The sequence below is a fragment of the Parambassis ranga genome, chromosome 3, assembly GCF_900634625.1.
Source record: "Parambassis ranga chromosome 3, fParRan2.1, whole genome shotgun sequence".
NCBI lineage: Eukaryota > Metazoa > Chordata > Actinopteri > Ambassidae > Parambassis > Parambassis ranga.
In genome coordinates this window covers 15,937,001-15,950,759 of record NC_041024.1, presented here as the reverse complement: position 1 = coordinate 15,950,759, position 13,759 = coordinate 15,937,001, and the positions used below count along the sequence as shown (strand labels likewise).

General features: G+C 39.1%; 2 protein-coding genes across 2 annotated transcripts; both read right to left on the bottom strand.

Moving 5' to 3' along the window:
- Window positions 1–314: 314 nt before the first annotated feature.
- krtcap3 (keratinocyte associated protein 3) lies at window positions 315–3,980 on the bottom strand. Its single transcript, XM_028402075.1, has 6 exons — window positions 3,851–3,980; window positions 2,583–2,767; window positions 1,949–2,008; window positions 1,658–1,855; window positions 1,412–1,546; window positions 315–1,218 (listed from the first exon to the last, which is right to left on the bottom strand). Exons 1-6 carry the CDS (start codon window positions 3,861–3,863, stop codon window positions 1,147–1,149), a joined length of 663 nt encoding a protein of 220 aa, XP_028257876.1. The 5' UTR covers window positions 3,864–3,980; the 3' UTR covers window positions 315–1,146.
- A 2,022-nt stretch (window positions 3,981–6,002) lies between these two features.
- On the bottom strand, window positions 6,003–13,623 carry LOC114433509 (nuclear receptor-binding protein-like). Its single transcript, XM_028402125.1, has 18 exons — window positions 13,489–13,623; window positions 12,710–13,099; window positions 12,199–12,321; window positions 11,538–11,639; window positions 11,305–11,394; window positions 11,057–11,097; window positions 10,878–10,972; window positions 10,400–10,483; window positions 10,091–10,149; window positions 9,916–10,014; window positions 9,691–9,823; window positions 9,512–9,599; window positions 9,277–9,327; window positions 8,787–8,922; window positions 8,566–8,619; window positions 8,395–8,458; window positions 6,546–6,601; window positions 6,003–6,360 (listed from the first exon to the last, which is right to left on the bottom strand). The coding sequence occupies exons 2-18, from the start codon at window positions 12,941–12,943 to the stop codon at window positions 6,286–6,288; spliced, it is 1,584 nt and encodes a 527-aa protein (XP_028257926.1). The 5' UTR covers window positions 12,944–13,099; window positions 13,489–13,623; the 3' UTR covers window positions 6,003–6,285.
- Between the last annotated feature and the right edge of the window lie 136 nt (window positions 13,624–13,759).

The following is a 13,759-nucleotide window of genomic DNA, read 5'->3' as shown; positions in this document are numbered from 1 at the left end:
TGCAGTGTCCCATCAACCCTACATGCAGACCTATTGTATCAGTCAACACCATGTCAATATTTATCCCTTACAGCCTCAGGATTAGGACTGTGTGCCATGATTCCCTTCCACACCATTGAGCACGGCACTAGATTAACCGTTTCATGGCTGATCTGATCTGATCCTCTGTGTCATTAAGTTGTGTGGGGGGTCTGTGGCAGCTGACGCTGCTGGCCCACATAGCCACTGTTTTATCCTACTAATATGACCCCACTTAAAGTAATTCTCCCACAGCAGACCTACTGTATCTACATAAATCAATCCATACACAGTGGTTAAAGACCGGTAATTTTTTATTACAATAATTCAGAGTATATTTACCAAACATCCCTCATGGCGGTGCATTTTAGTAATCAGAAATGAAAAGCATGGACTGTATTCCTGAAAATGTCTGATCAAAGGAAACAAATAGTCTTATATAAAACCTCTAAAACCCACTCTTGAAATCATTCCTCCTGCAGAAATCTATCTTAAGCATCCTCACAAACATTCTACAATAAAGTTGTAAATAATAATGATGTTAAAAAACAATTCATACAAATCAAAATGTTCAGAAGAACAATAGAACATAACACGACTGCTGCAGCTGTAATGTTTACGATGGAGTGGTTTAGATTTTGGACTAACAGTACAAGTATTAATATTGTTATAAAATAACATTTTATATTTATTAAATAAGACACATAAAAGCTAAAATTAGTCAGTCTAGGAGAAAAGCTTTCTTTAAACTGTGTTTAGCATTATATATATTTGGTAATACTGGATCCCAACAGTCAAGAAAGCATACTGAGACTAAGAGTGAAAGGATCATATCCTACTGTAGCTTTCACATAAATATGCATGCTGGACCCCAATATTGGCATTTTGATTGCACAGGTTTTGTGTGTTGCTGTACATTAATTCACCATTGATGAGTTTTGGTGATAACAATACAGATGTGCTGGATGGAATTAGCTTCGGTGTACTCTGCTTGCAGCTACTCTGTAACAAGAATCAATTTCTTACACTGATTCCATTCCTGTAGTGCAGTGACTGTGGGGCAACTCTATCAGACAGACACACACAGATGTGGCAAAGCATTTTAAGATTTAGCTGATTTTTGTTCACTTATGCTTCAGCATTCAAGGGCTGTCCAATCAGGTGTCTGCTGTGGGGAGAGCACTCAGCCTCTTCCTCCAACTAGAAGACAGAAAGAAAGAAAGAAAGAAAGGATGAACTGTTGTAAACCTGACAGTGCCTCTGTGTTTCTTTGTTTTAAAGAATGACAGACCAAAGGGGGAGTGGGTAGCTGTGAATAAGATCTGTGTTTGAGTGAGGCCAAGTGTGTGTCATACCCCTGAAGCATATCCACCTGCCCCCACCCCACACACACCTGTTCTTTGATGTAACTGTTCCCACAGAGTGTCAGCCCTCTGAGAGCCAGTCCAACGATGAAGCACCACACTGATAGTCCAGCCTCAGTTGCTGCCAGCACAGAACAGGGGACCCACAGCGCCATGGTGGTGTCCTGAGAGATGAAGAGGAAGCAAAAAAAGTAACACAATGTAGTTTCTTATGTCTAAACATCTGTAGCTTCAATAACAAACTAAGTAAATTTTAGAAGGAAGGTTCGACTCACATAGATTCGTGTTGTATCAAATGGACATTGGGAGCTGATGGGTGACCGAGCATTGACGGGTACGTTTGTGTCATTGCATCCTAACATCAAACCCTGCCCATTGTGGGCCACAGTGATACTAATGGCCAAAAGGAGCCCAGTGCAGCATGCTGCTGAGACCAAGGTGTTCAGGAATGATGTAATCACGAGTCCTATTTGCTGAGAGGCGACATCATACAAACAAATAACCATTAAGAAGCACAGAGGGAGTTACTGTTCATATCAGTAGCTGGAGTCAGATTAAATTCTTACCAGTTTAAACACATGAAGGTTCCTTGACACCACAATGGCAATAATCCCAGTGGCAATGCTCTGCAGGATTTAAATGATAAGACTTTCAGCTCAGTACAAAGCAGTATCTATGAGGAGTAGTAATCCTGGTGACAAGAGTGTGGATTCTAGTCTACGACTTCCTACACAATAAAAATGAACAAACTACATGACAGAAATAAGAATACAAACATGGATACATTTTTTTCATTTCTGCCTGTCTTGTCTGTTTATTTTTTAAAACCCTCCAATATCCCAATTAACCCACTCTTATCACTGATGAATGTAATGAAGTCTGCCCTAGAGGGACTGGTGACTGGTTGGAAGAACCTGCTCCCATGTCATAAACAAGTTCTGTCTTGACTACTGAGGAAACTACACAACACTAATACTGAGGTAAAAGAGGAAAATCAGCTGAGAACTATACACTTGTGCTCATTCACAGAACAAAGAGAATCGCTGAGATGTGTCTGGGTTTGAAGTCACTGAGCGTCATAAAACATCAATTTCAAAGAAAAAACTTTTGATGAACTGCTCGACAAACCCCAAGTCTCCCGGTGAACTTATCTGAACTGCTGAGCTGACTTTCAAACATAAGAAGAAAATCTGAACTCACCAGCAAGCCAGAAGTCACAGAAATGATGTTGGCAACAGTATATTCAGTCGTAATCTGTTGGCTAGGTTTGGAAATGTGGCGGAGGACACTGCCATGGACAATAGCTCCAAGAATGAAGTTGATATGGCCGACCAGGATTAGAATTAACCCCTTTTTCATCAGCCTTCTTGGCCCTTTGTCCTTATCTGTGTGGCAGAAAAATATATAATACCGGAGGAAATCATATTTCTATTAACAGACAAAAGGAAATACAAGTAGTGAAGGTCAAGAAGCATACATAAAAATTAAAGCACTTACAATAACATCAATACAGATGTGATACAATAACCTGTTTTTAATATCTGTATTTGAATAACAAAGATTTGTTGTTTTAAATAACAGCTGCCAAGATTCATACTTAGCCAATGTATTAATCAACATATTAACTTGTCAGTGCTCTCTGGTGGACAAACCTAGAAAAGATAATGTTTCTCGACTAAAATGTTGCAATATACTGAATCTAAAATGAGCAAAAATAAAGTTTTATTGCTCTGCAATCAAACTAATAAGCCTAAATATTGCTAAAAATGCACTGCATACCTTAAAAACCAGCATTCTGCATTTGTGGTTTCCTTCAAAGAAGAAGTTATCCATGCCACATGCACTGTTGCTCCTCCATATCATTACTGATCAAACAACTATGAATGTGAATTTTTAAGTCTTTTGATGCTCTTTTTCAGAAGAAGTTTAAACTCTTAAACCACAAACTTTGCATTCTGCTTTTTATTTCTATGTTTTTTCAAAGGTCACATATAACCCTACCTCCACACATTTAAACTGAACTGTATATTATCAATAATAGTTTAGAGAGTTTAGTAGAGTTTGATTTGTCTATCAAATATAACAACACTACAACATTTATAAGTATAGAACTGCAAAACAGTTATGTTTAGGTGTATTCATGTGACCTGTTGATATAATTTCACCCAACACAATGAAGAAGGTTCATTACTGCAGGATGGACAACAGCAGGGCGACACCTGGTCCTGTCGGCTTGAGGTGTGACAGCTTATTTTATATTGGTGCCAGAATAATTTCGTTACATTTAAACTCGTTTATGTAAGCCATGAAACATTTAACAATGAATCCGCAGGACAGGGCCGTGATCACTTCCACCCGTGAAAGGAAAACAAAAGGCCACTTTACATTAGCGAAAGTTTTTTTTAGTCACAGCAGCAGCAGCAGCAGCAGCAGTAGCAGCAGTAGTATATACCACCAGCCATACTCACCAAAACTGCACATCTCTCTGCTGGGAAAGACGCTTCCTTTTGACAAAAACAATGTCCGCAAATTTCGAGCACTTCAACAGTCAGACAGAAACCACACGGACGTTGCTTTGTCCACTTCCTGTATGACGTCACCAAACTCACCTGTGCGTTACCTGCGGCTATCTAACCGGACGCTGAGGGGCGCAAGCGCCGACTCTGCCTACAGCCTATAGGGGCTCCTCTTTCATTTCACACTAGTGAAAACAATCTTTTTCTCTAGAGGGCAGAACATTACAACTACAGACTGCACCAGGTAAAGCTGTGGCAGCTGATACACACATATATGACATGGAGCCTTGTTTTATTTACAACAGATTCATGTCAGTGATTTTGTCTAAATCAAATGTCAAATATTTTACTGTGCAATTTCACCATACTTGGGTTCAATCATGTTCACTTTAATGTTGTGGAAAAACAACTAAAAAGACAGAGGGAAGCAGTTTAACACACATTTATTTGTCCAGATAGAAGTCTCAGTAAAGACACACACATTTACAAATATTCGTGTTATAAACAAAGCATAACAAATTCCAAAAATATAAGCAAAACCTCACATTATGGAGTGACAGGCTAAAGCTGCCCACCCTGTACGATTATTTAATAACCAGTTTCACTGTCACCAGTAAAGCGGGTGGAGAGGAGACAGAGGGGAAAGGAGAGGGTCAGTATAAAGCCATGGTGATCACATTGGTTGGTTTTAATCACTTCTCTGTGCTAGAAGTGGTGCTTTTTACATTCTTCTGGCTGACTTGAGAACAGATCTTTGGAAAATACAATCTTAACACTTCACAAAAAGACATACAGAAAAACGATGGAATAAGATGGACTACACAAGTTACATACAGCAAAGGAAATGCAGACTGGAGCACGAAAAAGAATGAAACAAATGTTTAAAAATACCTACTGGTAAGGTGTTTAATTTATTATAATAACCAACATCAAAGTAAAGCTCAGGCTGAAAGCTCAAACAACTGTCTTCAATTAACTGGTAGAGCAATTGCAGCATAATTTCAGTTTTAATACCACGCCAGTATAACAGTATATGAACTTCCACTGATCTTTAAACCATGAGAACATAATATTTAATGTACTGTCTGTCGGAGGTCCTGAGTTGTATGAGCTTTCAGACACAGTAGTACCTGTAGTCCACAAAGAGTTCTGAGCCAAACTGTCACAAAGTAACCACAGGTAATGCAACAGTCTTGCTACAGATCTAAACAACAACCTTCACCATGTGAAAGTTTGTATCCAAGAATGTGCACTCTGAAGGTCAAGCCAGTAGGTTTACATTTGACCAAATCACCTGTTTAGATGTGAAAAATGCATTGGCTCAGACTCAACAATGTGGTCTCCTTGTAAACAAAATGGAGTAAAGAAAAGCCTTTTCTGAAACACATATTAAAAACACACAGGGAAAGTTAATAGAACACATCTCAGTCCTCTCGGTATGGCAGCAGAGCTCAGTACACAGATCTCAAATGAATGGAGTTTAAGGCAGAGTATCAAGTGTGAACACACAAGCAGCAAATGGTAAAACTGAATAAAATAACACATTATAAAAGGAGGATTTTCTAATACATGTGTGCGCACAAATGATGAAGAAGAAATATAAATTCGGTAACACCAAGTTCACAGTACCTCTAGGTAATCGTCTTCCACAGAAGATTGGCCGAGATGCCTTCTAAAGCATGCACATTTTGTTCTGTACCAATCCTTGAAGTTAACTGAAAAAGCTGCAAAGAACTGGGAATGCTCTGTCATACAAGGCAAACTCCTCCTCACCATATGAGGGGGAGAGCCATGTGAAATAAAAATCACAACAACAAAGAAATATCCTGCCTTGCTTCAGTTAGTAGCTCCTTCAGTTTTGTTGTCAACAAGAACAGACCCAGAATTTAGAAGCACAACAGCAGTGAGTTATATATTGCCTGGAAAAACAGGACAGGCAATTAATCATTCAAACACCCGACATTAACAAACAACTGTGCACTTGGGGAAAAATAGGCTTTAATTTAAAGCTACAAATAATTTAATCAGCGCTGTTGAAACCAAGTGTTGTTTACAGCGTTCAAATAGTTTACCTTCCACTTAGACATCTTTCAGTAAACACCAACTCCCTGCAGTACTGTTTAAATTAAAAACTAGAATTCATGCTTGGTTTTTTTTTTTCGGAGTTGTCTGCTTTTACACTCAAGATGTTCTTTAAGATGAGCTTTATGGGAATTTAAATTCCCAGTGTAAGGGGAACCCCACTCTTTTGGTCACATCACCATCTCAGGCTTTGTAGAAAAGATATGAAAAAACACATAATACAGTCACTGTGATAAGTAACAAAAAAGAACATGTAACAAAGTCCAGAGTGTACTTATGAGGAACCAGTAGGTGTGGTAACATGATCATGGAAACCACTGCTGGTTAAACGCTTGGTTGAATGCTTCTTCTAGCAGAGAGGCGATTTTGGTTTGGTCCAACTGTTGAAACAGTACAACCAGTGGTTAAGTGACTATACAACAATAGTGTACACAACTGTAAATGTAGTTGTGTTGGAATGGATAATGCAAATATGATAAAAAAAGCTACAATTTTCATACACTCCAGAAATAGCACACTCACATGCAATCTCAGTGAATCTTTCTTAAATTCAGTGAACACCCACCTCAGTGATGAAGCCAAGCTGTACCAACTCTCCAGCCAACTCCTGAACATTCTCATCTGAAACACACCACCAGTTAGTAACAGTGGTACATCACCTTTACATCAACTTTACCACACCCACACAGGGAGCTGAAACATGTACAAAAAAAGAAAAGAAGACTCTTTTGTAAGTAATGCATTCAGAATCCCAGCTGTGGTTTCTATTTGAAGCCCAAACACACGTTTCAACCAGCATAGTCCTATTTAAGGTGTGATCTGTTAAAACATGTTGGCTTATTCCTCCCCGTGATGGACAGTTTGAAGTGTCCTCCATCCTCAGGCTAAAAGAGCCCAGGAGTTTCCCCTCTATTTCTTTATGCAACAACCTTCTCAGAAAAGAAACACTTTGCACCTATGCCTTGCAACTATGTTCCTCCTTTGGTGAAAATATGAAGTATTTTAAGGTAGTACACTAAAGCAATAAACTGAAAAAATTCGCAAAGAATTCCAAATGAAAAATACATTAGGCAGCTCAAAATATGGAAAATAATGTTGGTTGTTCCTTTCTCTATCATTTTAGTCAACATCCCAAAGTATACTAGAATTGTGGCTGCAACAAACACTAAGACAGAACAGGCTTAGTTAGCCTGTAATGCAGCGGTGTGACCCTGGACTTCGGTGCATAGATAAGGAAGACTTTAAAGATTATCCCCCTGATATCAGCAAGAGGGTCTATTTACAAAGAGGGCAGGGTGTGTTGAATTAGTGTGTATGGGTGTGTATGGGTGTGCATGAACGTCAAGATACAGAGCGCGTGTCAGCAGAATTAGGGTGCAAGTTTCCAAGAAAAGACCTGATGTAAAAACTGGTGGAAGCACAGGAGCTACATTGAGTGAGTATGTGTGTGTAACTGAGACACCGGGATGAAAGCCTGGGAAAAGATGGGCATAGGAGGTGACAGCTGTCAGCTGCAGCCCTGACATTCCCCACACGCCCACAACATTATACATGCCTATCATACCTGTGTGTGCATGTGAATATTAGATCACATGGTCAACAATATTTTGACTAGCTGTGTGTCATGTTATTACAGGCATCCATTGTGAAAAGTGTAAATGTTTGCTGCCAATAGTATAAATGTACATTTGGTACAATTAATATTTGTCAAATTTAATCACCATTGTGTTACAACAAAATATTTTTGGTCATACAGGCTTTAACAAGCCCATACACAAAACCATTCCCAAAAGCCATCCATATACATTTGTCAAATTAGAGCTACAAGGTTTTCATGACACATAAGAGACAGTCAGTCTCGCTGCCTAAAATAGTCTGTTGTGTATATTGTGACACCATTCAAACTCTGTCTGGAACTTCACTCTCACTCTCCCACATATCTTAGGTCACCAACATGGAGAAGAACGGTATGCAATAACTCACAGTTAAAAAGCTATTATCTACTCAAGTAAATCTGACATCTAAATCTGAAAGGTTTTCACATAGAAAAATAACAAATTAGATATCAATCAATAACCCCATGAGGTAAGCACAGAATACTTCCTACCATTTCTTTTTTAAAACACATACTGATGTGTGTGTATAGGACCAAAATCAAACCACACCCACACACATACCTGTAAGAATGGCCACTAATCCTCTTAGATTTCCTCTGTCTCACCTGGCACTCCTTCAACAACAACAAATTGTTCGATGGCTCTTTCAAGAAGGCCGTATTGCCCTATGCACTGGGTGGTTGTGTGCTGTGTCCTAATTTCACTTATGGATATTGTATTCAAACCTGACATTGTCACCCTTATCTTTCAGATGTTTGAAAAAAAGGGATTTATAAAGAACTTAAGTGAAGATCTTACGAGGTAACATGTCACAGCTTAGATGTCTATTCAGTTTATCCTCCAGTTTCAGCAGCAACGTTAGCTAAAAGAGGAGAAAGAAAAAAAACATTATTATTGTTGACTGACTTGTGTTTTGTTTGTTTTGTTTTAAATCAAAATAATCAGTCTGTAAATGTTACAATGACTCACATGATACTTTGCTCCCTCTTCGACAGGTTCAAAGCTACACTGCATATGAGTGACCTGCAGAAGAAAACACCTAATCTAAATATGAAAGGTTCTCAACTGCCGTTGGTACAATTTTAGATCAATGGTTTACAAAACAACTTCATGTACAGTCCAAAGATTCAGTAAAAACTTGTGAAAAAATAAGAAACACTACAACTTCACACACAAACAGTTGTACCCACCCTCCTTGTCTCTTGCTCTGCAGGTTCGGGTGAGGGGGATTTGACCAACGGGACAATGACAGGAGATTTAACCGTCTCCTGCTGAGCCTGCTGTGGACAGGGCAGCCCAAACGCTGTCATTGGATAGATACCATTCCTGAGCAGAAGAAGGAGAAACAAAGGAAGTGAGAAATGGTGTAAACATGATGGACAGTTGGAATGGAAGTTGGAAAAGAGATTAATTACTTCAAATGATAATCAACAGAAGAAGACATAATATGGAGATGAGAACAGTAGTGACAAGCAAATATGTGAAAAAAGCTAAACCAAATAAGAATAGACCAAGATAAATCAGTAAGTAGCACTGTACCACATTTAGATGTTACATTAAAAAGATGAAGAAAAGGGCACAAAAACAGTCAGATGGTCCACTACTGCCACCGCGTGGTCATACACTGTAGTGTTGCATCTCTGTAGCGTACATGACCTTGTAGAGAGCTTTGCTCCTTACCTCACATCCTCCAGGAATTTATCAAGCTCCAAGGCAGGAAACTGTGAAAGCCTACAGATAAAAAAAACAAAAACAACTTGTTTGATTTAATGCAATGGAATGATCTGAGAATCTGAGAAAAACACAGAAAGTAAGAGAAAGAACAAGGAATAATACATGTTAAGGGATTATCAGGTTGCCTGAAAGGCCATTGTTGTTTCTCAGTAGAATGTGAATACTAACAGCTGACACCTACTTGAGTTGAGCCTCTTTTGTCTGAGCGAGGACCAGGTTGGGGTCCAGGTTCTTGGTAATCTCTTCCAGGGCATTTTCAGGAATCATGTCTTGACAATTAATGTGAGAGGCAGAAGATGTCAATTACATTTAAGCATTCATTCTTCAAACATTTGTTTTGGTTATAGTTGTACAACTCACGTTGATGACTAACAATGCAGTGTGCAGCCAGCAATTTCAGGAGCGGCACTTCAAAGAGGGCCTGGTCAAACAGCAGCTCCCGAGCTGTAGGCCTTACACAGGGATCACCCTCCAGGCACTTTTGGATTAACTCCTAGAAAAATAAAAATGTGTTACTCACTGCAGGATAACATTTTGTATACAAATCTGATGCGATTTCAATCGTGCATAGGCAAACACTCCAACCCTCTGCAGTGGGTCCTCCAGCAGCTGTATGGCATTGTTGATGGCTTCCTGAGAAACATAGGAGGATTCTCCATTCCCCTGTATTTCCAAAAGCACCATCTGCAATTTGTCAGCACACATTAACAGGTGAAGTCTAGCATATTATGCTACATATATTTAATGGTCCCCGTCTTACCTCTAAGGCACACATGCCAAATGAGTAGATGTCTACAGCTGTTGTAACATCTTCAACAGCTACAGTGGGAGAAAGAATAAAAAAAGTTGTATGTACAGTGATTATATCATACACTACTCCTTAATTAAGACTAAGAGATCCAAAAAGAACACAGGAGAGAATCCGTGAGCAGTGCACCAAGCTTCCTAAAATTTTATAATAATATATTTTTACATATTTTCCACTTTCTGTGTATGATCTGGTCTAATGTGAAGTATAGAAAACGATAATTATTGGCAACAACAAAAACAGAATTTTGGTCACATCAACCTCCATATTCTGGTGCAAAGAAGTGCAGGTTCTTCTGTTCTTCGTGACATGTCTTCACATGATTATTAATGGTGTCTGGAGCAACTGTAGAGAAAGAAAATGGAGAGTGTACAGAAGCGGTAAAGAGACAGCAAGTAAATATGGGGCAAAAAGAAAACATACACATAAAATGTAGAGAAAGACAAAACTTGTTTAAACTGGGGATGTTTGGATGCTTTGGGGAACTGGAAGTGAGTCAATGTAATATATGCAGATACAACAGTGTTTTCTATACTACAACACTACATATAATATGTAGAGTTGCCTTGTACTGAAGAGTAGCATTAATGCCACAAAGTCTCAACTCAACTGTTCAAGTATTAAAAAAACATTTTATATGTACAAATATAGAGAGTAGTCTAACTGTGCCAGTCCTCCACAGTATTATTTGACTTCATCAGTGCTTCTGGTCTACTGCCTAACACACCGATACACGTACCTGATCCGATCTTGATGAGCCCATTGTGCTGAATGAAGACAGTATCACAGGTCAGGTTGCCATGGATGATCGGTGGGTCACATGAGTGAAGATAACTGCATGATAAAAAAAAAATCAATGTCAGAGCACTTTCCTATGAAGGAACAAATTGAACAGATGTCTGAAGGAAGGAGACTGACCTCAAAGCAGACAGAATCTGTGTGCACCATCTCTTCCAAGCCTGTAGATACATCTTATCAGTGCTCATGCCCCAAAAGGACCTAAATATACACTGCTCATATCATTTCACTTACTCAAATGTAGTGCAAACTATTATTTCACCCATACACATTCAAATGCTATAAATATATGCAGTTCTATTTAAAGTACTTGATTGTCCACTCTGTAAAAAGCATTGTTTTGTCCTATATTAAAGAGAATGTGTTACCTTTTCATTCATGGTCTTGTGATTCTTTTTTGTCTTTTTTAGAAACTGCTTCAAGCTGCCAGATGACATATATTCAGTAATGAAAATCACCTGGGTGAAAGAAAGAATTTAGTGGACAACACATAAAGAGACACACGTCAAACTTAGATCAAATAAGACATAAGAATGTTATCTTTTATTTTGTGAAGTGTGATCCTATTCATGGAGGTAACAGAAGATTTGATAATACTTACTCTGGCCCGATTGTCCTTTGTGTCAGCCCAGTATTTGTGAAACTTGACAATATTGGCATGTTCCAAATGGATCAGGTTATCAAATACAGCCTTCACTTTCTCCTAAAAAAAGTATGTTATGTTATGTATTAGTCATAAAAGGCTCTTTTACACCTCCGCTTGGTCCTGCCCCTAAATTCCATTGCAATGTAGCCGTTTAGAATTCAGCTGAGGTTAGAGCAGTGTCACTGAGGAAAACTAGTTATGCCAGTTAGAGTTAAAGTCTGTTGATCTGAGTTCAGAAAAATGCCACTTATGACATTGTGAGCTACAGCAGTACAAAATTAATCCAATAAGTGTGAGCTGGAACAGCATGATGTAACAGCACAGCGTGTGAGTTACAGCAGAACATCAGGGTTGTCACCATGACCTGCTGTAGAACATTAGTACTCTCAGGACTGCACTGATGACACAGTGTTAACAGTGTTATGTAACACAGAGCTACAGATGAAAAGACCAAAAAGAGTAGAATTGTTAAAGGGCAAAAATAAGCTGACATTCTTGTTTGTACAAAAAAGGAAAAATATTTTTCCATCCATATTTAACAAATAAAGAAAGTAATGACAATCAGTGCATAATCCAAGTAAAGTCTTTGTTTCATTCTTACATCTTGCTGCCTTACCTCCAGCAGTTTAAAGTTCTTCCTCTCAGAGATCATGACTTCATTCCAGACTACCTCCACCCCTTCCTCTGTGTCCATAGCCAAGTATGCAGCATCTATCCCAGGGACATTACGCTGATTCACCTAGATTCAAACAGAGCAGAAAATGGCTTTATAAAAACACCATTTTTATAATTTCATTTTTTTTCCAATGGTTTTGATCTTTTTACATATCTTTTTTTAAGTTTACATTTGCTCACCACAATTGTTGAACAATAGTACAATAAACCTTAAATGACTTTGTGGTAGTGCCAAGTTTGTAGCATCATATGGAACAAACTATACTGTTGGGGGAAAAACTAAAGCATTCAGGTTGTTGATAAAGCATTCAGGCTATGATCCACATCAGTGTCGTGATTCCTTTGATTTTAAGAAATACCATAAAAATGATGGGCTTGAAAAGAGATTACATTGTTACTTGACAGAGCATGTTTAAAACAAATCACTAAATCAAACCGTTTCATAGCTTTACCTCCTCTCTTCGTTTTTGCCACCGGCCACAAGGACTCTCCTCCAGGATGTCTGACTCATCTTCACTCTCATCTTCATCCTCTGTTGCTGAGGTGGCAGGATGCTGTTGTGAGGCCACAGACGAGGACACAGAGGCTCCACTTTGTACCTGTTGGACATCACTGGACATGTTCCCTGCTGTGAACTCTGCCTTCCCTTCCGTACCGGGATCTGCCCTCGCCTCTGAATCCGACATCGCCACACACCTTGTAGCTTCCCTGCGCCAGTCTCCTGTTCCCAAGCAGCAACAAGTGATAGTCTGCCTCTCAGTTGGCTCACTTTGAAATGATCACACATCCATCTCCTTCCTCTCAGGCCTGCGTTCAACGAGGTAGCGCTCACGGAGGGAGGGCTGTAAACAATGACACATTTAGGAAGAGTGGTTGAAGAGTTGCTACATGTAGCAATAACCTCACAAGTTATCCTATCGTACTCATACGACCCCTCTCATTTATTTCCACGTTAACTAAAGACACACGCTTACTCCGTGCATAATTGGTAGCTTAGACTCAGTGAACATTATTATCGCAGAACGCTGAAACAGTCAGTAATCACTTTATTAGCTGTTTAAAGTTAGCTAGCTTAGCTGTTAGAGCTATTGCTAATGTAAACGCTTACATTTGCTTAGACAAGTTCAACCACCCACTCCTCTAGCTAACTTTCCCCAGCTAACAAGCTAATGAAAGGTAAATAAACAAAATTGCTAACTTAAAAACACTTAGCGATACACTCCTGTCTTACCATGGAATATAACAGTGCAGCCGAACAAACAACTTTGGGTTACATGTTGAGTAAATTCAGGTAAAAGACCAGACCAAACAAACATGCGAGTTCGTCATAAAAAAGGTTGCAGGTTTCAAGTCTTTTTTATGTGAGCAGAAGTGGGAGGGGCGGGGCAGCAGTTGAGGAGCGCTTGTTTGCGCACAGAAAACGCAGAAGTGAAGAGTTACTGCGGGAATTTGAACGACACACCAAATCTTACATCAGCAGGCTACATTATTGTATCAATAAA

Bases quoted from the DNA above. Each gene is read 5' to 3' on its own strand.
- LOC114433509 (XM_028402125.1), bottom strand. From the start codon at position 12,943: ATGTCGGATTCAGAGGCGAGGGCAGATCCCGGTACGGAAGGGAAGGCA. The intron at 9,600-9,690 runs GTGAGTTGTACA...TTAATTGTCAAG, and splicing joins CTGCATTGTTAGTCATCAAC to ACATGATTCCTGAAAATGCC. The intron at 8,459-8,565 runs GTGAGTCATTGT...CTCCTCTTTTAG, and splicing joins AAGAGGGAGCAAAGTATCAT to CTAACGTTGCTGCTGAAACT.
- krtcap3 (XM_028402075.1), bottom strand. The intron at 1,856-1,948 runs GTAAGAATTTAA...GTCGCCTCTCAG, and splicing joins ACCTTCATGTGTTTAAACTG to CAAATAGGACTCGTGATTAC. The intron at 1,547-1,657 runs GTGAGTCGAACC...TTCATCTCTCAG, and splicing joins TTGATACAACACGAATCTAT to GACACCACCATGGCGCTGTG.